At 43.0% G+C, this 24642-nt stretch overlaps 2 protein-coding genes across 3 annotated transcripts in view; both read right to left on the reverse strand.

Moving 5' to 3' along the window:
* immt (inner membrane protein, mitochondrial (mitofilin)) overlaps positions 1-2656 on the reverse strand; it is a 33960-nt gene extending 31304 nt beyond the window's left edge. The window contains exons 1-3 of one of the 2 annotated variants that reach the window (XM_077217208.1): positions 2433-2656; positions 1362-1426; positions 652-844 (exon numbers count right to left, since the gene is read on the reverse strand). In XM_077217208.1, coding sequence (XP_077073323.1) covers positions 652-844; positions 1362-1426; positions 2433-2474 — 300 coding nt within the window. In that variant the 5' untranslated portion in view covers positions 2475-2656. The remainder of the gene's footprint in view (positions 1-651; positions 845-1361; positions 1427-2432) is intronic. The other variant, XM_077217209.1, reaches the window with a different exon arrangement.
* A 1003-nt stretch (positions 2657-3659) lies between these two features.
* rnf103 (ring finger protein 103) lies at positions 3660-12040 on the reverse strand. Its single transcript, XM_077217250.1, has 4 exons — positions 11413-12040; positions 11189-11331; positions 8512-8627; positions 3660-6215 (listed from the first exon to the last, which is right to left on the reverse strand). The coding sequence occupies exons 1-4, from the start codon at positions 11636-11638 to the stop codon at positions 4865-4867; spliced, it is 1836 nt and encodes a 611-aa protein (XP_077073365.1). The 5' UTR covers positions 11639-12040; the 3' UTR covers positions 3660-4864.
* Positions 12041-24642: the final 12602 nt, after the last annotated feature.

Below are 24642 nucleotides of genomic sequence, written 5' to 3' on the forward strand. Positions count from 1 at the left end.
AAAATAAATGGAAAAAATTTGAAACACCGCGTTCGGTGTTCGGCCAAGCGTTTCATTATTATTCGGCTTCGGCCAAGAATTTTCATTTCGGTGCATCCCTAACTAAAATTAAAACAGGGCGCCAAAAACAACACCACCTGACAGAAGCATTGACTCGTATAGATGAACACGTGATACGCATGTGCACGCCGTCAGTGATTTCACAGATTCACGTTTTTGAACTTTACACAGAGATGATAAAGTTGTTCAACATTTTTCAATGTATGGAACCTGTTTCAAGGTTTGCATTTGCTCGACACTGTTGTTGTGCGAATGAACGGCCAGAACACAGTAAATGTTTTCTGTTAGAACGGTGTGTGTTAGCGGCCGCTAAGTTAATAACTAATGATCTCTGCAACGGAAGATCAATCAAAACTAACTTTATCTGGATAATAACTTTATTCTAGAGCTGCTGTGAAGCCCAAACAACCTCTGTTACTGTAATCTCCTATTATCACTGTAAAGCTGCTTTGAATCAGTCCATATTGTTAAAAGCGCTGTATAAATGAAGGAGACTTGAAGGAAGCACAGAGTCTGAATCCCTCAATGACGGTCTCTGGTCTAAGAACTGAAGACAGGAAAAGTAAAAGTGAAAGTGAGAGTAACTCTTACCGGTTTCTTCAGTAAAGGAACGGATGGAAGGAGCGGCGGCCCAAGCACCATCTCAAACACTTGATCAGAGTAAGGAACGCTCTTCTCTACGTTTGCCCGAAACTTCGGATCCCACTTGGCATAGAGGATGGTCCCGCCAACACCGCCACCCACCGTCAGAAGACTAGCGGCCACTATCTTCCCAGCAGAAGATCTGTGCGCAAAAACTGATGTGAGATGCATTCAGACCAGGGGAACACTAAGTGTGTGTTCACAGTGCTCTCTGGGCCAAAACACAAAATTATACATTTAACCCTGATTCACTCAGCGATCCATTCACACGGTCATTTTTAACACCGAACATAAAGATACAGAATTAAAGGCACAAGTATAAAGAAGAACCAGGTGATCTTGGGCATTCTGTACTTTTTAGGGTCGCATCTTGTCCTGTTTTTGGTTTGTTTAGATGTCTTTGATCTGTGTTGCGTTCGTATTTCAGTCGAACCAAACCAGAGTTTTTTTTGAAGCCTTGATTATGATTTGGCATTATTTTACTTCCATACTGTTTTTGCAAAAACAGTTTCATGGCCGGTAAAAAATAATTATGGCCGTGTATCTACATTTTCTTAAGTCATCTGTCATTGACATGCTAATGCACTGTGTTAAAACACCCAACGTTTTAAAATAAATAAGTCAGCAATATGGTAGTGTGTTCAGGGTTTGACTGGTACCCAGAGTCTCCAGCTGTGGTGTATCTGCGGCAGTGCTGTAGCGGATGGGCCGGCACTTTACCACACTGCAGAGAAATAAACACACAAACACACACATCATCATCTCACACACACTACATTAGAACAACTACAGCATTCAATATTCAAGAGATAGCTTTCTTTTACACTGAACACAACCACTGTTTTACATCGATTAATAAAAAATAGCCACTCATTTCTGATTTAAAGGTTTTTCAGTTAAAGCAAGTTTATGAAATATATATATATATATATAGGGTGGCTCTCAAAACAAGAAATCAGCATTGTGTATCAGACATTCAGTAAACAACAATGAATGAATGAAAGAATGAATTAATGAATTATTAGTTTCTATTTCTTCAATGTCAGTAAAACGGTTGAAAGTTTATCAGCTTCTTTCCACAGCATCAATTATTTATTACACTCATCTGCATAAAAGCGCCATGGTGAACTTGACGTCAGCGTTTGTGTGGGAAACTTTCTGAACTTTTCAATGACAAGGTCACGTCCTTCTATTGGACAAAACCAATAAACAGTTCACGGTTTGTAGTATAGATCTACGCTTAAAATGTTCTACGTGAACAGGATGCTAGTAAAATACTGTTGAATCTAAATAAAGGCGAATACATGTAAAAACTAAAGATTTTCAGACAGCTGTTGGCTAGCTGTGTCAGAAAATATGAATCATACAAAGCCCGCCCATTTTTACGCAGTGTACATGCCAGTGACGCTATTGGTGGAGGGGGGCGTCACTCACTTAATCGTGAGATTTAATTGGTTCGACGGATCTGCCTTTCATATTATAAACGCCTTTTTCGACCGCACGTTACGTCGTTTGACGTACAACAACGTTCTATACCGGTGCGCCACCTAAACTACAAATAACAAACCCCAACTGATGAAATTCTCAACTCATTCTGGTTAAGTTTAATATAATCCCCGGCTAATTAAATAAATACTCAAGGGGTTAGTGTTAACCGTACTTGAACACGACACGAGCCATCGGGCCTCGCTGTGGGTCACTGAATGACCGCTCGCGCAGGATAAACTCACCCGCGCTGCTGCACGCGCCCCTTTCCAACACACGCGCAGCATGATTCTGAGTCTTGGACTGAAGATCAGAAATATGCGACCAGTTTCAGCAAAACATTATCAATGTGATCAACTCGACAGCGACTAGCCCCAACACGCCGTAGATTAGCTCCAGCAGCAGCACTGGTGCGCGGTGTGACAGAGCAGCGCATGCGCAGTAGGCACGCCCAACGTCAACATACGTCACGAGCTCGTAGAAGACAAAGTACTCAAGACGCGAAATTATTTAATTCGTTGATTCTCCCGTGCTCACTCATATGCAATGCAATGATACACATTCTTCCATTAAATACACAGATTTCGAGACAGCTGAGGTATAGAGGTAACACTTTATTTTACAGTGTCCTTGTTACAAATGTTTCATGTACTTTCCATAGTAATAATTGTAAATTATGCATAATTACATGCAACTAATCCTCAACCAAATCCTACCCTAACCCTATAGTAAGTACATGTAGTTAATTAATATTGTTCAGTACTTAATAATATAATTACACTGTAACAATGACACCTTAAAAAAAGTGTAACCAAATAGTGTAACCCTTTATTTCAAGGTGCCTGTGTTACAGTGTAATTACACACATAAGTACTGAGTATTAACTACATGTACTTACACTATAGGGTCGGTTGCATGTAATTATGCATTTGGAATTATTACTACAGTACAATAACTACATGTAAAATAGTGTTACCGAAAGATCTTTCTGTAATTTCATTATATTTTCACCTTTATTTATTTTGAGGAGGGTGGAGGATTTTAGGCAAATCTCACTTGGTCACATTTTACCCTAAAAAAAAAGAAAAGAAAAAATATATCTAGCATAAAGTCAGGGCAAATGTTGGTTTTATTCATTTGCATTGTGCAATTGTTTTTATCTCAATTAAGCCTTGAATTATCACAAGAACAATGCAAAATGCTGTAGTCTCATTCTCATTAGTACTGTAATATGAAAAGTATATATATATATGAAAATTAACAAACATTAATAACTGCAAAAATAGTATTTTGGGTGCTACCATGGTGAATTATTGTAAGAATTATTGTTTCCTGCATGTAAATTACAATTTCTCCAATAATTAATGTGTGTTAATTCATATTTACTATTTTATACTTACCATTGATCTATATGGGATGTATATTCAACTAAAAATGGTTGTGACTTGACAAAACTGAGCGGATCCACATTGTAACAGCGGTGAGAAAACGGGACTTTATTGAATTAAACATCATTACAGGTATAAGTTCCCAAATCACTTTTAGACTCTACAAACAGCAGAAGTCAAAGGGGTGAAGTCTGTATTAGTGTTAATGGCAAAAAACGCGGTTCGAAAAATAATAAAAAACTAACATGCTCCAACAAGACCATAACATAAATTGCAGATGGAGCCATGAAGAACTGCATGTCGAAATTGTGCACAGGGCAGTTTAATTCAAGTTATGTAAAGCTATCACTTTTTCTCAAAAAACTAAACATCATATGCACATGCACATGAGTGTTAATCCTTTATATAAAGACTCACATGATGATCTCCCCAATGATTTAGTAAGGGAACTCAATTTTAGATCATTCACATTCTGGAGACACTGAACACAAGACGTGATTCTCAGGTACAGGAACACATGGGTTTTTCTTCAACGTCTCACTGGGATTTATGATGAGTGCTACAACAGAAACGTTACCATTCCACATTTTAATAATTTTTAGCTTTTAAAATCTTTTTTTTTAAATCCAAGTACAAGGCATTTGACCGAAATCAAGTTTTTTCCCTTTAAAAAAAAAAGAAGAAAAAAATCCAAAAAAAAAAATATTGGGAAGTATGCGTTTTTTATTTAAACACTGTGCAGAGTTAAAACCACCAACAAAAACCCCAGGAGCCAATGTTATGAATCTAAAGACTAAACACATCAAGTCATTTGTTTGTTTCTTCTTTTTTAAATAAGTGCAGGAAGTGGTGTTGTCAAAAATAGCGACTTCGGTACCAAATCGATACCGCTTTGAGCGCTGATGAATGGACTCATAAACTCCTCTGATTGGCCGTTGTGTTCACGAGCTCATCAGATATGTCTGTGATTGGCTACAATGATCAGCGCTTCAAAAACATGTTGTAAATAAACATCAATTAGGGTCTTCAGTGAGCGCATACACACACACACACACACGCGCGCGCGAGCGTTTGAAAGCAAGAGTCGATCAGCGGATCAGTCCTGCTAGTGCTTTCAAACACTTCCGTGCGCTGATCATTGTAGCCAATCATAGACATATCCGATGGGCTCGTGAACACAACGGCCAATCAGAGGTGTTTATGATCAACGCGTCACATTTTTAAAATTTCAGTATCGACTTGGTTTTGAAGTCAGTCTTTTCGACAACACCCGCAGAAACGATTCCGGGTTATTCGGGATCCAGCGGCTCAGTTGCGCGCGGTCTCGCCGGTCGCTTCTTGTTCGACGGCCACCGGCACACGGGGCAACAGTGCCGCCCACCGGCCAGCCAGACCACAATGCACTGCTGGTGGAACACATGACCACATGGCAGACCCATGACCAGGCAATCCGTGTCAAAGTTCTCCAGACACACCACACACTCGGTGCAGTGGAGCATCCCACACGGCCACCCAGACCAGTCCGGGTCCGAGTCACCCGAGCGATGCGCTTCCGGGCCAGCGTTCGGGTCGGGACTCAGTCTGGACTTCCATGTTGGCAGGTTCTTGATGTAATCTGTTGGAACAAGCGGGTGAAGCCAGAGATCTGGGAATGCCAACCTTTCCAAAAGGAAATTAGGATCGTCATCCCAATCGGACTCAAAGTTCTGGAACGAGGCTATCGGATGCACTAGATAGCTAGTGTACCAATCCCACAGACTCGACAACCACTCGAGGTTGTTGGCGTTTTGGTCTTCGTTGCTGCATCTCCTCTTCTTCTCGAAGTAGTCGATGAGAAGCCCGTGAGCGAGATAAGTGCTGAGGAACAGAGCCGGGTGGGAAGAGTAAAAGGTCCAGTCGGATCGAACCCACGAGGCGATGGTCGTGGTGTCTGCGTAGCGTAAGAGTTTCAAGCTGTACTCGTAAAAGCTATCCAAGTACGGGAGCTGGAGAAAACCGAGGATTGGCAGCCAGGAGATGATGAGTAACGAGTTATAAGTGCCTAGCGTGCTAATCAAAACCACAAAGCGTTTAATAGTGGCTCCTTGTGTTATGAAAAGATCCATCCAAGCCATTAGATTGACCATGACTAAGCTTAAAATGAATAAGTCGTTGACTTCCGGTTGCACGGAGCGAAGGAAGGAGTCCATGGCGTGTAAGGAGATGAATTCCCCAGTGCTGTTTCCGTATCGGTAAATGCCTTCAGGGGTTTTGAGGATGTACGAGGGTGTTTGCTGAACCCCGATCTCCTCCAGAACGCTAGTGTTTTCCCAGTCGCGCACGTCCACGAAGATGAACTCGATCCGCCCGGTGAACTTGATGCTGAGCGCGGAGAAAAACGCGGGGGGTTGCAGGAGTCTGGCGAACAGGAACATCTTGACTGGTTGCTTCTCCATCTGATACCAGTCGTCCAGTAATCGCTGGGAGACGCGGATGGTTTTGATGCGCGAGGCGACGTGCGCCGTCATCCATTTAAAGATGTGCTCGGTCTCGATGCGCCTGCCGTCGTACTCCTTCAACATGACCTTCCCTTTGGAGGCGTAGGTCTGCGGGACCGACATGATGAGGGTGGACTTCATCCAGCCGCGCTTGTGGCAGTACCTGACGACAGGGAAAAAACATTCAATGCATTTTTTTCTGATAATGACACCATATTTTGGATTTCTGAATCTGGTGCTCTTGTAAAAAAAAATTGTTTTAAAGAATTTTTTTCTTAATTAGAATCGTGCGAAACTTGCTTAAGGTTTTGCTACTTGCTCTGTAACACACAAAAAAAAAAAAAATGGACATTATTGGAACAGGTTAGATGGTCCTGAAAGTAATATTCACACTTGTGCTGCTCGCATTGTAAATGAATGAGTTTCCTCTAGTGGAAGCGTTTGGTACTGCAGCCGAACACACTCTCACTGAAAGATCATTTACCCACATATCACACTCACATGTGCAACACTACTTGTTTAGATTTATGGCTTTTATTTTCACAGAGTATTAGCGTAAAATGTTTTTGAAAATATATATATTTGCACATTTTTCATAAAAATAAACGTAACATTCTGTAACTTTATTTAAGTTCACTTTTTAAAACTTTTTTCACTTGAGCGATAATCTGCCAAGTGTTGTCTTTGAAAAGAGATCAAATTTAAAGGGTTAGTTCACCCAAAAATGAAACTTATGTCATTAATGACTCACCCTCATGTTGCTCCAAGCCCGTAAGACCTCCGTTCATCTTCAGAACACAGTTTAAGATATTTTAGATTTAGTCCGAGAGCTTTCTGTCCCTCCATTGAAAATCTATGTACGGTATACTGTCCTTGTCCAGAAAGGAAATAAAGACATCATCAAAGTAGTCCATGTGACCTCAGTGGGTTAGTTAGAATTTTTTGAAGCATCGAAAATACATTTTGTTCAAAAAATAACAAAAACTACGACTTTATTCAGCATTGTATTGTCTTCGGTTCTGTTGGGGATCCGCGTTCACGAGTCCGCTGTGATGCTGCTGACTTAAGACGCTGCTGACGTGTATCTGGTGCGTCCGTGTATTCGGGTTCAAATAAATATGGCTGGGCAAAAAAATGCAAGTCTTCCTTAGTGTGGAAATCCTTAGACATGTTTGTGAAGATTGTTTTGTTTACAGCGTGCGTCTCCCTCAGACTGTAAACGAAGCTCGGGCGCACCAGACACACGTCAGCTCGTCTTACGTCAGCGGACTCGTGAACGCGGATTGACAACAGAACCGGAAGAGAATACAATGCTGAATAAAGTCGTAGTTTTTGTTATTTTTGGAACAAAATGTATTTCCGATGCTTCAAAAAATTCTAACTAACCCACTGAGGTCACATGGACTACTTTGATGATGTCTTTATTTCCTTTCTGGACAAGGACAGTATACCGTACATAGATTTTCAATGGAGGGACAGAAAGCTCTCGGACTAAATCTAAAATATCTTAAACTGTGTTCTGAAGATGAACGGAGGTCTTACGGGCTTGGAGCGACATGAGGGTGAGTCATTCATGACATCATTTTCATTTTTGGGTGAACTAACCCTTTAAGTCTGTTGCTCTAAAGCATTTAATTTTTACGACAGTTTAAGTTGGAAATTTAATTTTCAGGTTTATGGTACTATAAATACAGCGTAAATATAATGTAGCACCATAGAATCCCCTAAAAATACAAAATATTTAATAAAAAACATTATCAGACTAAAATACAGTACATTCATTTCTTTGAAATAAAAAAATTAGCTTCGGCATTTGTGACCGACAAGCGAAGAGCACCAGAGGGTTAAATAATTCACATATTTCTTGTGCCACACAAGAAATATGTGAATTATTTAATTATTACACACGCATTTACAGTTAAAATATGTCCTGAGATGAGAATGAAGGAAGAAAGTCTAATTTGAACAAAAACTATGACGGAAATTCCTGTGACAGACACCCGAGGTCATTAAACCATAACTCTGACTATATCAACATGACTATACTACGTGTTGATGAAAAAAGACGAGATTAAATTTTAATTAAAAAATAAAAACACACACATGCATGTATATATCTAAGAAAAATGTGTTAATATATAAAATATATTTATATTTACATATAATATAAATTATGTGTGAATATATATACAGTATATACATGCATGTGTTTTTATATATACAAAATAATTATACACAGTACACACACATATATTATGTAAACAGACTTTTATTTTGGATGTGATTAATTGTTGCACAGCCCTAATATATATATAAATAAAAGGCATGATTGGGTCGGAAGTTAACTCCATGCACTGCATTTCAGGCATGCCACGCTTGCTTGATCAGCTTACAGGAATGTGAAAAACACTGCTTTCAGTTGCTAGAGGAAGACTGCAGAAAACGTTGATCTTTCTCACCTCGAGTCACTCGAGCAGTTGAAAGTGCCTGTTCGAATCCCAAACTGGGAGACTTTCTGCACCATTTTGCCCCAGTTAGCCGTGCTCAACAGCGGGTTTCTGTCCTGGGCTATTACCTGAGAAGAGGAATATTACCTTTTATATATACACACACACACACACACACACACACACGCACACACTGTACACACACAACATGTATTCGATTTCTAATTATATACACATAAATGCATGTCTCCAGAAGTAGCATTCATGTCTATTTAGTGTGCAATGAAAAAGTCCGGATTAACGGCTCATTTTACAGCAGAAACTGCTTCTAAATCTCGTTAAAGCTATAAAGACTGATTTTAAAAAAGTGTTTCTGTCCGTTTGGATGTTACTAAGCTATTGTAGAATTGAAAAAACTGAACATTTCTCCACTAAACGTCGGTTCGGAATGACTCGCGTGAGAGTGAAGAAACAATGTCCAGTTCTGGGAGTAACGCATTACAAGTAACACAAGTTATGTAATCAGATTACTTTTTTAAGTAACTAGTCAAGTAATGCATTACTTTTACAACTAAATATGTGTTACTTTTCCAACTAAGTAACGCAGTTTTCCAATGCATTAACTGACGGCTCTCTTGTCCACATGTAGAGAGGTATTGTGGGTAAGCACAGAGGTAGGTGTGTGTGTGTGTGTGTGTGTGTGTGTGTGTGTGTGAACATGATGGGTATTGCAGTTCTAGACTAATGTGAGCATTAACTCATCTTACTTTGCTGCTGACCTTTGATGATCCAATTCAACCATACTAATAAGCAAAAAGGACTTTAATTTCATGTTTTAATTGTGGTGTTGAACTTGTGCGCTCCAGCACAGCGCAGCTGAAAGGTTAGTTTGAGCAGCGCCCTCTACTGCACAGTAGTGCATCTGCATTTCCTTCAGCCTGAGGCTTTATTGCTGTTGTTATTAACTCTTTCCCCACCAGCGATTTAAAAGAAAAGTTGCCAGCCACCGTCTGCGTTTTTGATCATTTTCACAAAACTTTTGTCTCTCAGAATATTTTGTTGTATGAATATCTGAACATGCAATATGTGAAACGAAAGACCCTCTGCTTTTAAACGTTTTATTCTAGTTGCATGCATTCTTTGTTTATCAACACTTTAAAGTGGGTAAGTTTCGTAAAAAAAAGCAACATTGAGGAAAAAGCTGAAAAAAATCATGTTTTTGTCAAAGACTACGTCTAGATGGGATTCATAACGATGCTCAAAACACAGGTGAAGTCGATCGAGTCCATCAACACCTCAAAGCTCCAGTCATTTCCTCTTCATGTTCAACATTTCATTCACTAACATCAGGCAGTTTTGATTTATATGCAGTTTAATATTCGATTGCATTACTTTAAAGTGCTTCCATCGCTTGTTTCTGCTTCTTCTCCTGTTTTGATCAGGAGATTCTGAACTCTTTCAGAAGGTGTGTGATAGCGCCCCCTACCGTATAACAGTATCCACATTTACATTACAGATTTGCACAAAACTTTTGCGATATTTTCTAAATGTCGATAAAATGTTTCCATTAACCAAAGTAATGCGACTAAAACAATTTTTTCCTCTTGTGATAAATCATGGCAACGGATGTTAGTATGTTTACATATATCTCAGCCGCTGCACTAGCCATTACTGTTAATCAAAGGAGACTTACGCATTTTATCCAAGCATTAATGACAAGAAATGACACATATGAGTGTTTTTCCCTCATTTCTGCTTCAAGCTCTTGATAAACTGTGGCATTTCTTTGTTGTTAAGCATCCAGTATTCCCGTAATACCTTTGTCTTTTATGAGTTTAATAAAGAAATCGGTCTCGTTTCCTGCACAAACACACCGCACCATCTTTAAAGAATGGTCAAATTTTACGTAGGGAACACTAGATGATCAGTAAATGCGGAAAAAAACTGTTTTGCGAAATATTCCTTTTTCGAACTGCCTGAAAAACCACCTCATGTTTTTGCGCAATTTACGTGTTTCCAATGCGCATATTTTCAATTCACAATTTCCATTTTCGCAATTTAAAGGGTAATGGAAAAGCGGCTAATGAAAACATGGATTTCTGGGAAATTCTGTCAATGGCAGGCAAAGAGTTAAAATCAAACAAGCAAGCCCAGCCCAGATAAGGAAAAGTAATGCAAGCAACGCAATACTGTAATGCATTACTTTTAAAAGTAACTTTCCCCCAGAGTGAATGGCAGATTTGTGGGTGAGCAATCCCTGTGAATGAAAGTTTCTCACATTTAGTCATTCAGCAGACGCTTTTGCCTTTGTTTCACTCGCATAAAGAGTTTTCAGCTGTTCTTTTAAATATTGTGAGGGATTCTGCAGATCAATACTAACCAGATGCCATCTTTAGTGGTATTTAAATGGTTGTTTTTCTTTCACAAACAATTATGGCAGACAGCGACTAATGCAGCTCTGGCATGATGTCAATAACACTTCTACAAATGACTTTACAGTTATTGAAGTAAACATGCCTAAAGTACCAAAAAAAAGGTACCGGCACTGAATATCAGGTTAAAATGTGAACGGTACCCAACCCTATTAATGCTTTACTTTTAAAAGTAACTTTCCCCCACAGTGAATGGCAGATTTGTGGGTGAGCAATCCCTGTAAATTAAAGTTTCTCACGTTTAGATCAACACTAACCTGAACTAACCAGATACCATCTTTAGTGTCTTCCACCAACTCATAGAAGTGCATTTCTCCGCTGAAAGATGTGCTGGAGTCAGATCCAGTCTGCTGTTCCTCATTCTTGATAGCAGAATACAGCTCGCCTTGCATCAGCTCACCTTCAGGAGCAAAACATGGTTAAAATCAACCCATACATGCGTGTGTGTGTGACTGAAACACACCACAACACACACACTCACCCGAGTTCTCCACCAGCTCCCGCACATCCCTCTTCTCCGCCAGGCCCGAGTAACCCAGTCCTCGGCACTCCAGGATAGTTTTTAGCCTCCTGAAGCTCAGTGTCACTGGATCCACCAGCTGTGTGGCGAAGATCCCAGTCTCGTACCAGACGACGGCTTCAAAGAACCGAGCGAGGATGAACAACATGAAGAAATACAGGAGCAAAAAGAACAGTTTCCACCACATGTTTCTCGCAGACGGGAGATTTTCGATGGCAGTTCGGTATTACGATGCACTTATAAGTCTCCAGCGAAACTAACATCCAACAAGCTACTTCCGAAGCAGGGAATCGCTTCCATCGTCAGATATAATTATATAAACACTTGAGCAGGCCTGGGTTTCGTGGCTCGATGCTGCGCGCGACTGACTGAACAAACCGCGGTCTTCATTCACACACATTCACTGTCCCGACATGATTTACTCCTCATACTACCATAACGATATTATGTTCTTGATTCCGGAGAATGATAATGTGTGCGTGTGAGCAGCGCTGTCTGCAGGCTCTGGCTGATGGTCAGCTGGTGCGCATAACAAACTGACGCGAGTGACGTCACTTCCGGTGCAAAGGCGAGATACATTGAATAGGCTTGTTCGACTTGAACCGGCGCTGCACAGACCGATCGGTTGATGACATCAAAGTACCGCGAGAGCGATTAGAGAGCAGACGGCTCCTTATGCTTTTGAATAGCTCTCGCGGTACTTTGATGTCATCAACCGATCGGTCTGTGCAGCGCCGGTTCAAGTCGAACAAGCCTAATATGTTGTTAATCTCTTTATCTTGTATGCAAAATTCTTCATTCACAATCAAAAATGGCTTACGTATGCGTTACACTTCCTCTTTTTCTTGCTGAATTTAACTCTTTTTATTTCATCCCTTAAACGTATAAATAACAAAAAAAGTGAAAAATGTTTGATGCATTTTAACGACTTTTTCAAAGATATTATTTAACCTTATTATTTTTCTTTTCTTTTCAGAGTAATTATATATTCTGATGTACGCAAATCCAGGATATTTATGTTGTTGTTGTTATTGTTCATTGAAAGAGATACAACCATGTTTCATTTCCCTGATCATGTATAGCCCCTTTCACACAGCGCGTTGATCCCGGGAAATTGCCGGGAAATTGCCAGAACACCTTCTGTGTGAACGCAAAACACGACCCGGGATTGACGCCGGTGTTAACGGATCAACTGGGGATCATGTTAACTGGGGACGCGCGCGTGCACGCAGATAGTTTTACCTGGATTTCCAGCAGATGTTAACAGCGACAGATTCATGCCCTATTTTACGGATCACCGATTAAAAACGAATAGTTGTATACACGGTATGCGAATAAAGCGCTTTGTTTTTGCAGTGTATGATATTCCTTCGTATTTTACGCATTTTCAAAGAAGTTTATACTTTAGTGTCAAACTCAGAAACCACGCCCATGTTAACAAGGGTCATTCGCTTTCATTGGATGAACAGACTTGTCAGCGCACTTGTGTTGTCATGAGTTTTAATCACAAATAACAACAGATGTAGATTAAGTTAAAGTAGGCTACCTAAAAGAAACATAAATTGCAAAGTCATTTACATTTTTTCAACAAGTTGCATTTATCGATCTGCATATAGCCTAATTTTATAATGGATCAATTATGTTTTATATAAAAATACTCATCAGCTTATTTTACTCTGCTATGATATTTAGATCTCTTTTTTGAACAACCAGCTCTTACACGTCCGTATCATTTTCCCTGGATATAAAGCAGCAATGCTTATGGTCATGAAGTTAACTATCTCATGAACTTTTAACATTTTCAAAAGATTTATAAAATAAAAAAGAATTTCTTTCAGAACAATTCTGTATTTACTGCATCTTCTTAGCAGCATATAATAATTTGATCAACCAAGTGATCAAACCATTGTATGAAGCATTCCTGTAGCTCAAACAGTAGTGTTGTGCTTGCAACGCCAAAGTCATGGGCTCGATTCCCAGGGAAAGTGAGAACTGATAAGACTTTAAAATGTGTACCTTGAAATGCAATGTAAGTTGCTCAAACTTTCTACATTATGCGCAGTAGCATGAACTTGAATGTTGTGTATCTAATGTCTTGTATTGGACATTTAGAGAACACTTTGTCTTTAGTGATTAAAGTCCTGCTAAAAACACAGAGTGGAAAGTGCAACCACAGATTGTATTACTGAAATAAGCAGAACATATGATATAGTGATGATGAATTATTACAAATATACAGGCCTACTGATATTCTCTGTCTAATTTTCAGCTACATCACTAACCTCTTAATCATTTGTCACCTCGCATGAATAGCATGACCCTCTCTAAAACAGTAGGAAATGCTTTATTGTTTACTTTTTTGCTGACCTCTTTAACAAAAGAAATATGACACAATGGTCTATGAGTTTTATAAATAAAATGTAATGTGTTTGGGCCTCTTTTTATGTAATATAAATTATGCCAGTTCTCTTCATTTGACTGGTACCGTGAAACTCATTAAAGGATTAGTTCACTTTCAAACAATATTTTGCTAATAATTTACTCACTCAGGAATGTTTTCCTCAAAAACCTTAATTTCTTTTTGACTGAAGAAAGAAAGACATGGATATGTTGGATGACATGGGGGTGGGTAAATTATCAGCAAAAACATTTTTTGAAAGTGAACTAATCCTTGAACATATTCTCTTTACTTGTTATTCATCACATCATGTGCATTCATTGTTGTCATCTGCTATCTGTTAGGAACAGATTAAAAAAAGGTCTATAAATCAAGTGTCATTATTGTTACTGGTGTCATTGTTGTTAGGCCATAGACTACCACAGCAAATTGATGCAATTAAAGTTAGACAAATCAAAAACTTTGTAGGATAACCAATATCCTGGCAGCTGCTCAATAAAGAAACTCTAATATATAAAGAGGAGATGTGAAAAATTCACAATGAAGGGTGATTGTGTGTTAAATTGCTCGTACTATAAAAAGGTAATACAACTGTGACATTTATTTTCTAATATAACATGATGGAGAACAGTAGGTATGAAGGCCAAACTGGCCAATGGGTAAAAAAAATGTATACAGATTGCAAAACAAGTAACTGTTCTTCATTAGCATGTAACTTATATTACATTTTTACATTTCTGTATGTCTGTTGCTGTTCATGTCAGTCCAAAATGATTTCTACTGTATAAGCTGAGGAGTTCAGTGGGAACCGATGCTTCTTCGTGGCAAGTTATGTTTGACTAAACATCACAAAAAAAGCTCATTTACACATTCTGGGTGAAATAGAGGTGGGTAAAATAATTCATCATAATTCACTGTTAAAAGTTTCTATACAGTCATTCTGAGTGGAATTATTGTAATTAATGCGTAATAATGTACAAAAAACAATACACTGTCATTGTATTAGCCTTATGTTAGTTATTCGATAAATAAATATTACTCTGAATTGCAAAACAAACTTGAGAGAAAAAAAACTTTCCTAAAAGCGCGCTCTCGTTAGACGTGCACGGTCGCCAGGGTCGTTCTCGCGCGATTATTTAATGAACAACCCACATATAGGCTACTCAGTCAGAAAACGACCACATTGTGCTTAATCTCTCTATAACTCCAAAGCGAATTGAGATATTTTCACCAAATTTGGCACACACATGTATGGGCTCATTCCGAGGACACATGAAAAAAATTGTGAGATTCTGCCTCTTGGTGGCGCTATAATAGAACAAAACATGAAATTCCCATTGACTTCAATACAGTTTTGTGATGTAAAATGGTATACTTAACAAATGCATTACTGTAACATTATCAAACTCAGAATTTGCCACCAGCACCATTCCCTGAAGGTACTCAAAAGATTTCGAGACAGCACCACCTGTTGGTCAAAAGTTAAAATTATATTTCCAAAAATGCTAATAAGTTTTGAAAAAATATGCCTATTGTAATGACACTGGTCTTAATAGATTCCTTGGGTCATGCCGAGAACATAGATACCAAGATTGACGTATTTGTACGAACTTCCTGTCCGCCATCTTTATTTATACTTTCAAAACCTTCTTTTTCGAACTTCTCCTAGACCATTCGTCCGATTTTCACCAAAATCGAGTCATATCATCTCCAGACCATGCCGACTAAAAGTTATGGATTTCGTGACGATAGACGAAACCGTTTTCGTATACCGCAGCAGCAAAGTTGAGGCATGCTGCCAAGATTACTATTAAATCTTTATCTCTGCAATGCCTTCACATTTTGACACCAAACTTTGTATGTGTCATTGTCACCTCACTCTGACCACATCACATCGATTTCATAACTCCGCCACCTATTTGTCGGAAAAAAACAACATTAAATTATCTTAAAAGTTACTGAATATATGATTTTTCAGCCATTTTGCCAAAATTCTCTTAAAATGTCTTTATTTGCTCCTTGCTGCAGTTGGTCTGCCACTCCACACATGATGGCATCTGTTGCCGCTTCTTGCGCTTGGCCCCGGTAATGGCTGCTTGCAGCTATATTTGTGTTTATTAGTGTGAATCAGGGGCGTAGAATTTAGCAGAGACGTGTCCCCACCAATATCCAGTGACAATGATTTGTCCCTAGCAATAATTTCGATCAAAAATTAAAATATTTTTATATATAACCACTGTTGCCTGGTTGGGTCTAGTGGGTTTTACATATTTCTTATTTTATTTAACCAGGAAACATCTAATTTTACATATTTCTTATTTTATTTAACCAGGAAACATCAAATTTTGCATATTTCTTATTTTATTTAACCAGGAAACATCTAATTTAGATTAAAATCTCTTACAAGAGCGTTCTGAGAAAAATGCGCAAATCCTGGAACACAAACGGTTAATAGATCTAGGTCCCGCCTGCTTACACACATCGCTAAACGACTCGGTTACTAACGTAACCTCGGTTCCCTGAGAGGAGGGAACGAGTATTGCGTAAGTAGCTTACGCTATGGGAAAACTCCTTTTCTCGAGAATATTGAAGTCTTTATGTAAAACGCATTGCAGCTGCACAGCTGACAGCAATGAACGAAGGCAGCTCGGTCATTGGCTGTGCTGCGGCAACTTGCTCGAACCAATGACGGGGCGACTCTGAATGCGCGACCAATGAGCGCGCTTCGCGCCCGCGCGCGTCAGAGCCCGCCAAGATGGGCGTGGCCAAGAGCTATATATTGGGCGCCCCGTCATGAGAGTTCTTTAGGTTAAAACGACTGAAGCGAACTAACCAAGCACAAGCACGGCAGCTTACGCAATACTCGTTCCCTCCTCTCAGGGAACCGAGGTTACGTTAGTAACCGAGTCGTTCCCTTTCGAGAGGTCTCTCCTATTGCGTAAGTAGCTTACGCTATGGGAACACCATGCAAAACGCCGTGCGTGCTGAACTTCGCCTTATGATAGCCAGAGGCAGGTGCCTGAGCTAAAAAAGCAAAGTTATCATCCAACTAGCCGGCAGAGGCGAGCTTTATATGTGGGAAAGAATACAGAGCGGCTAGAAGGCGCTCAGTGTGACACAAGCACATACATAATCTAGATACGAACTCGTAGTTCAACTAGCATCATGCTGATAGTACATTGGAATGCAGTGTCGGGACCTGTAGGTTGTAGAACCTGATAAATGTGGACGGTGAGGCCCAGCCTGCCGCCGCACAAATATCCTCGATCGGTATCCCGCTCGACCATGCCCAGGAAGAAGCCACACTCCTGGTGGAGTGTGCTTTGACTCCCCAGGGGCATTGAAGTCCCTTAGCTTCATAAGCCAGCGCTATAGCTTCAACTATCCAGTGAGAGATTCTCTGCTTTGAAACGGCGGAACCTTTCGTACGGCCGCCAAAGCATACAAACAGTTGTTCTGTCTGTCTGAATAGGGCAGAACGCTCCAAATACACTCTGAGAGCCCTAACGGGGCAGAGTAGATTAGCGTCGTGTTCGTCTGCTGGGGACGATAGCGCAGTTAGGGAGATAACCTGTGCTCTGAAGGGAGTGGTGAGCACTTTAGGAATATACCCATGTTTCGGTCTAAGGACGACCCTGCAGTCGTTAGGTCCGAATTCTAGGCAGGCAGCGCTTGTCGAAAGCGCGTGCAGGTCGCCCACTCTCTTGACCGAGGCGAGTGCCAGCAAGAGCGCAGTCTTGAGCGAGAGCTGTTTAAGGTGCACGGTTCGGAGTGGTTCGAACGGAGGCCCTTTAAGAGCGTCTAGGACAGTAGCTAGGTCCCAGATCGGCACTGAGGGGGGGCGTGAAGGGTTCATCCTCCTAGCGCCCCTTAGGAAACGAATAATTAGGTCGTTTCTTCCCAATGGACGTTCCATTACAGGGTCGTGTGATGCTGTGATGGCCGCCACATATACTTTGAGCGTGGAGGGGGCGCGGCCCGCCTCCAGAAGCCCTTGTAGAAAAGCGAGTACGTTCGTAATCTCGCATGTTTCAGGGTTCAGGCCCTTGGCATTACACCAGACACTGAACACTTTCCATTTCTGGGCATATAAGCGTCTCGTGGAGGGCGCCCGCGCCTCAGCGATGGTTTTTAGTGCTCCGCTCGTGAGGTTCCTGGGAACCCGTTGAGGGGCCATGCATGAAGGGCCCACAGATCGGGGCGGGGATGAAATATCATCCCGTTGGCCTGACTGAGGAGGTCTGGCCTCAGTGGAATCGGCCGTGGTGCAGATTGCATTTGCATCAGATCTGGAAACCATGTTTGGTTCTTCCAGAGTGGGGCTATCAGCAGCACTGCGTCTTTCTCCTCTCTGACCCGACTGATGACCTGCGGTAGCATCGCGATCGGGGGAAAGGCATATAAGGGACGGCTCGGCCAGCTCTGGGCGAGCGCATCCATGCTTTTCGTGAAGAAAAGAGGGCAGTGCGCGTTCTCCTTGGAGGCGAAGAGGTCGATCTCCGCTTTGCCAAAGGTTTTCCATAACCAGTGAATCGTCAGCGGGTTGAGAGCCCATTCTCCTGGGAGAATTTTGTCTCTGGATAGCATGTCCGCCCCCTGGTTCAGGGCACCTGGCACATGCGCTGCTCTCAGCGAGCGCAAGTTGTGCTGGGACCATAAAATGAGTCTCCTGGCCATTGAATGCATGGAGCTCGACCTGAGTCCACCCTGGCGATTTATGTACGATACTACCGTCATGTTGTCCGTTCGGACCAAGACGTGTTCGTTTCTCAGCTGTGGGAGCAGGGCTCTGAGAGCCAAAGCGACCGCTTTCATTTCCAGACAGTTTATGTGTAGGCGCTTCTCCGGGTTTGACCAAAAGCCGGAGACAGGCCTGCCCTCGTAAAGGGCCCCCCAACCTATTTTGGAGGCATCTGTCGTTATCATCTTTCTCCTTGTGTTCACACCCAGACTCACGCCTGACTGGTACCAGTCGGCGGCTTTCCAGTGCGTCAGGGCTTTTATACAGCCGTGGTTCGCTCTGATTAAAAGGTGGCCCGAACGCCACGCGTGAGTAGGGACGCGGCTCTTGAGCCAGCGTTGGAGAGGGCGCATATGCAACAATCCTAGCTGGAGTACGGCCGATGCTGAGGCCATGAGACCGAGCATCCTCTGAAACCGCTTGACGGGGGCGAGCGCGCCCGCCCTGAATGATGTTGCAAGGCGCCGGATGGTGAGCGCGCGCTCTGATGAGAGACGCGCTGTCATTTGCATCGAGTCTAGAACTATTCCCAGGAAAGAAATCCTCTGGCTGGGAGATAGTATGCTTTTTGCAAAATTGATTCTTAGACCCAGGCATTCTAAATGGCTGATAATCCAAGATCTGTGTGTTATTAACTGACTCTCTGATTGTGCTAGAATCAGCCAATCGTCGAGATAATTCAGTATTCGCACTCCCCTTCGCCTTAGGGGGGAAAGTGCTGCATCCATACATTTCGTGAATGTACGGGGAGCCAGGGACAGGCCGAACGGAAGTACTGTGTACTGGTACGACTGTCCCTCGAAAGCGAATCTCAGAAACGGCCTGTGATGAGGCGCTATTGGAATGTGAAAGTAAGCATCTTTCAGATCCACTGAGAGAAACCAATCTCCTGGGCGTACTTGCGCGAGGATATGCTTGATTGTTAACATTCTGAACGAGCGAATCATTAGTGCTTTGTTCAGGTGTCTGAGATCTAGGATGGGGCGGAGACCGCCATCCTTTTTCGGGACGAGAAAATAGCGGCTGTAAAAACCTGCCTCGCTCAGAGAGGGGGGAACAGTTTCCACAGCGCCCTTTTCTATTAGTTTGCGCACCTCGGTGCGTAGAACATGTGAGCACTCTTTTCTCACTTTCGTCTCGACCACAGTCGTAAAACGTGGTGGTCTGCGAGCGAACTGGAGCGAGTATCCGTGCTTTACTATATTCAATACCCATTTCGGCATATCTGGAATATTTTCCCATGCCGCTGCGTGTACAGATATGGGCTGAATACAGGCTAGGGGCGGGCCGCTGTGACGCAGGGACCCGGCCAGCGAATCGCCTGAGCTCATAGCTCTCAGAGGCGCGGGCGCGCGCTGAGCAGCTGAGTGAATGGGCGCGTGTGTGATTACAGCAGCGCGCGCTGTGTCTGTAAAACTCGCAGCCTGGGCTGGGGTTGTGTTTGACACTGTAAGGACAGTGTTTATAAGTGGGGGTGCATAAACAGTGGTAGGCACACGCGTCACTTTTATAATGTTTCCCGCTTTTACTGGGGATGAATTTATAACTGTGTGAACAGTGCTTGTGTGTAGTGGTGCGTACATGACCGTAGGCACGTGATCTACATTCATGGGGTGCGCAGCTTGAGCTGGGAATGAATTTGGCACTGTTTTGACAGTATCTGGGAATGCACACCTTGTGGACATGTGAACCCTTAGTGACACAGGCAGAAAAAGACTCTTTTTGTGTTTTCTGTACGTCGCCGTAAAAACGGCGTTTGTTTGCAGGTGAGCGAGCTCTGTGACTGGCCCATTGACTGCTGTATGAACATATCCAGCCGCCCGTAAGGGGACTGGGTAATGCTTGAGCTTTTGCAGAGAGAGTGGTCCGGCTTTTGCGAGACACGCACTCTCTCTTTTCATTCTTGTGGCTAGGACGGCTTTCGAGGCTCGGGGTTCAGCACAATCTTGGGCCGAGGACCCCGTCGCTCAGAAGGCGGCTTGCGGTTGTGAGAGCGTGAGCGGCGTCGAGCGTCAGCCTGAGGCGCGGGCTGAGAGGCGGTGGGGGCTGTTCTAGCCCGCTGCGGCTGCGGCGGCCTCTGTCTGCTCTGCGATGAGCTGGAGCGCTTGGGCAGGAAATGCCGCATAGCTTGTGAAGCATTCTGGGCCTCAGTGAAGCGTTCGGCGAAACCCTTAACCGCCGGTCCAAACAGCCCGCTGGTGGAGATAGGCGCGTCGAGAAATGGCGCCTTATCCGCGTCCTTCATCTCAGTCAGAGTCAACCACAGATGGCGCTCGAGAACAGTCAAATTAGCCATGGCACGGCCGATAGACTGGGCGGTGGCCTTCGTGGCTCGCAGGGCTATGTCAGTCGCGCTGCGTAGGTCCTTAAAGGCTTCGGGTTCGGGGCCAGACTCCACCATAGAGCGGAGAAGCTTGGCTTGGAACACTTGAAGTACCGCCATAGAGTGAAGCGCTGATGCAGCTTGGCCGGCGGCGGCGTAGGCGCGACCGGCGAGAGCTGAAGTAGTGCGGCAGGGCTTCGAGGGGTGGGAAGCTTTGGCTTTCCATCCGGTGGTGGAGGGCGGGCAGAGATGATTGGCCACGGCCTCCTCGAGGGGCGGTGTTCCCTCGTAGCCTCTTTCCTTCGCGCCGTCCACAGAGGAGAGCGAGGAAGAAAAAGAAGGCTTTAGGCGCGCAGAGTGGGGGGCTTTCCACGACTTGGTGAGTTCGTCGTGAACTTCCGGGAAGAAGGGAGAAGGCCTTTGCCGAGGGGCCTGCTGGCGCCCCTGCAGAAACCACTCATCCAGTCGGCTCCGGGTTGGTTCTTCGGGAGAAGACCAATCGAGCCCGAGGTCTTCCACGGCCTTAGAGAGAACGCGGATAATCTCGCTATCCATGGTGGAGCCCCCGCTCGCGCTAGCTAGCGTCGACGGGGCGGGGTCGAGAGTGGAGCCCGGCCAGTCGTCCGATGCAGCGTCGATTGACAAGCTGTCATCCATTCCCCCGTCGTCCTCGGACGCGCCGAAAGTCACAAGGCCCACCGCTCTGCTAGAGGGGTGTGGGTCCGGCTGGGTGAACTGAACCGGCGGTGGGGAAGGCAAGAGCGGCGGTGAAGCACGCGGAGACTGGCTCGGCGTGACGTCACTGAGCTCAGGTTCAGGAAGCCTCTGTGAGCGGCGCTTTTTCTTAGTGCGCGGCTCGAACAGAGGGATGGCGGCGATGGGCTCGCTCACGGCGAAAGCGGCGAGGCGAGCCCGCAGTGCGGAGAGACCCAGGTCGTCACATTCGGGGCATCCGCCCTTGGTCAAAGCAGCTTCTGCGTGGTCCCGGCCCAGGCAGCGAGCGCAGATGATGTGACGATCCCCGTCCGGGAGAAGGTCTCTGCACGACGCGCAGGAAGGCATTTGAAACAACGCCTTGGAAAATTTGCTCTTTTACAAGTGTCGCAGAGCGAACAGATGTAAATACTTGCGTGAGCAGTACGCCGGATGGCTCAGTAGGATCGCGTTAGAAGGCGGCTGAAGGTGCCGACGTCCTCGTAGCAAATCCCGCTGGTATGCTTTTCGACGGCGAAGCTTCAATAATCCGGAGGATCCAGCGAAGAAGGTGTTCGCTGAAGGAGATTAAATCTAAAGAACTCTCATGACGGGGCGCCCAATATATAGCTCTTGGCCACGCCCATCTTGGCGGGCTCTGACGCGCGCGGGCGCGAAGCGCGCTCATTGGTCGCGCATTCAGAGTCGCCCCGTCATTGGTTCGAGCAAGTTGCCGCAGCACAGCCAATGACCGAGCTGCCTTCGTTCATTGCTGTCAGCTGTGCAGCTGCAATGCGTTTTACATAAAGACTTCAATATTCTCGAGAAAAGGAGTTTTCCCATAGCGTAAGCTACTTACGCAATAGGAGAGACCTCTCGAAAGGGAACTGATTGGCTTTGTGTTTTCTTTCTAACTTGTGAGAGGCTGTAGCTACATTTGATTGTGCGAAGCGGCACAACTCCTCGAAGGAAACTTCCTAGATGCGGTAAACTAGGGAGTAATCTACAGTTCTGTGCACAAAAATACGGGGGCAAATCGCGTCAAATGATTCGGGGACAGCTCAGTTTTTACAATATAATGTATGACAGTCGCAGGATAAGTGGCAAACATAATCGTTAGTGTGTGCAGTGTTCACAAGTTTTATCAAAAGCTTGGAGTGAGATCACATGCGGTTAGGGGAGGAGCCCTAATGGAGCCCCGCCCCTTCCATCACCACCCCCCAATTTTACCCATTGTTCATAATTAACCAGCACAAATTGAAATTATAACAATTGGTAAATCTGATAAATGACAGAGCAATTCATCACATCAAACATACTCTTTAATTTTATATTTAAAAATTACAAATATATAAAAATTACAAAAATATAACAAATTGCTCCAAACAGTTTGGAAAAACAAATCTTTTTGCATTTTGAATGTGTCTAGTCGAAATGGTATAATGATTTAATGTGTGGTGGGACATTGTGAACAAATGGACATATTAGAGTATTAAGGTGTGTGTGTGTGTGTTCTTTTTTTTCTTTTTTTTATTGCATATAACAAACAGAACAAATCGACTTAACAAGAAATATAAACAATCTTTCAAAACAAAAGATAAATTATGGTTCAGAATACATTGTGTGTGTGTGTGTGTGTGTGTGTGTGTGTGTGTGTGTGTGTGTGTGTGTGTGTGTGTGTGTGTGTGTGTGTGTGTGTGTGTGTGTGTGCGTGTGTGCGTGTGTGTGTGTGTGAGCCAAAGCTAGAGTTTTTGACTGCATCAATAATAATGTATACGATGGGCTATATATTAAATGTTCAAGCCAAAAAATGTTAGACGAGCTTTCTTCCAACTTCCCTTCTCCATCACGACGTGTGTTCGCGCAATGTTGTTGGTTACCTAGTAACGAACGTACGGTGGCCGAGAATGTTCCGTCAACTTCCGTGTGTTCGCGGATCTATTATGCCTAGTAACGAACGCAGTCTGGCCGAGATACGTGCTGGCGGCAGGAAACTTTACTTTGTGTGACTGCGCCTCGTATACAACGTAATATATAAAGCTTACAGGACAACTTGGTTGGCATTGCCTTTTCAGCGTGAGAAATACACGGTGTGGCGTGTGAGCGTGTGAACTGGTTGAATTGCGTGTGTCTCACGGCCAATGCGTGAGACTTGTGAACCCTGTGTGTGTGTGTGTGTGTGTGTGTGTGTGTGTGTGTGTATGTGCGCGCGCGCGGGCAACGAGCACTGAAACTTAGTAAAAACATCACTTAGTATGATTTAGCTAAGCCGTTTTCCAAATAAGGAAGAAAAGAAAGAAAATTCTAGGTTTCAAAATTCAAATTCAAAAAAGAAGGACAAGATTTTCGTATATTGCCACTTTTGTAGGGACAAAGACAAAATGTCCACACAAAGATGTCAATTTCCGAAATCCTTGTGGGAATTATTATAAATTTTTTTTTTTTGGAAAACAGCTTATAAATCATATTAAGTTTTTGGAAAATGCAGAAAGTTATCAGTGATAGGGTTAGTGTAGGAGGATAGAATACACTTTGTACAGTAGCCTATATAGGCTAAATCATTACGACTAAGTCCAAATTAAACATGAAAACACAAAATTGCTTGGTCTGTTGAAATGAGAGGTCTGTTTGATCAAGTTAAAACCCTTGTCATCCCAGTCACATCAGCTGAGGCTGAAATAATTGTCATTGCTCTTAGGAGACTGATAACATGCACAGAACAATGGCACAAGTTTTTGTGTGTCATGTCCAACAGGATAAACTGGACAGTAATGATGCGAAACATATATGCCAAAAGTTAATTTCTGGTAACGGGATAGTTTCCTTAAATGAAAATTCTGTCATCATTAAGTTGTTTCAAACCAGTTTCTTTCTTCTGCTGACCACAAAATAAGTTATTTTGAAGAATGTTGGTGACTTCCTTTGACTTCCATAGTATTTTTTTTTCTTACTATGGAAGTCAGTGAAGGCCCATCAACTGTCTAGTTACCACCAACATTCTTCAAAATATCTTCCTTTGTGTTCGTAGAAGAAGGA

Source organism: Siphateles boraxobius, unplaced genomic scaffold (assembly GCF_051911475.1).
Source record: "Siphateles boraxobius isolate OS27281-9 unplaced genomic scaffold, OSU_SipBor_1 70, whole genome shotgun sequence".
Taxonomy (NCBI): domain Eukaryota; kingdom Metazoa; phylum Chordata; class Actinopteri; order Cypriniformes; family Leuciscidae; genus Siphateles; species Siphateles boraxobius.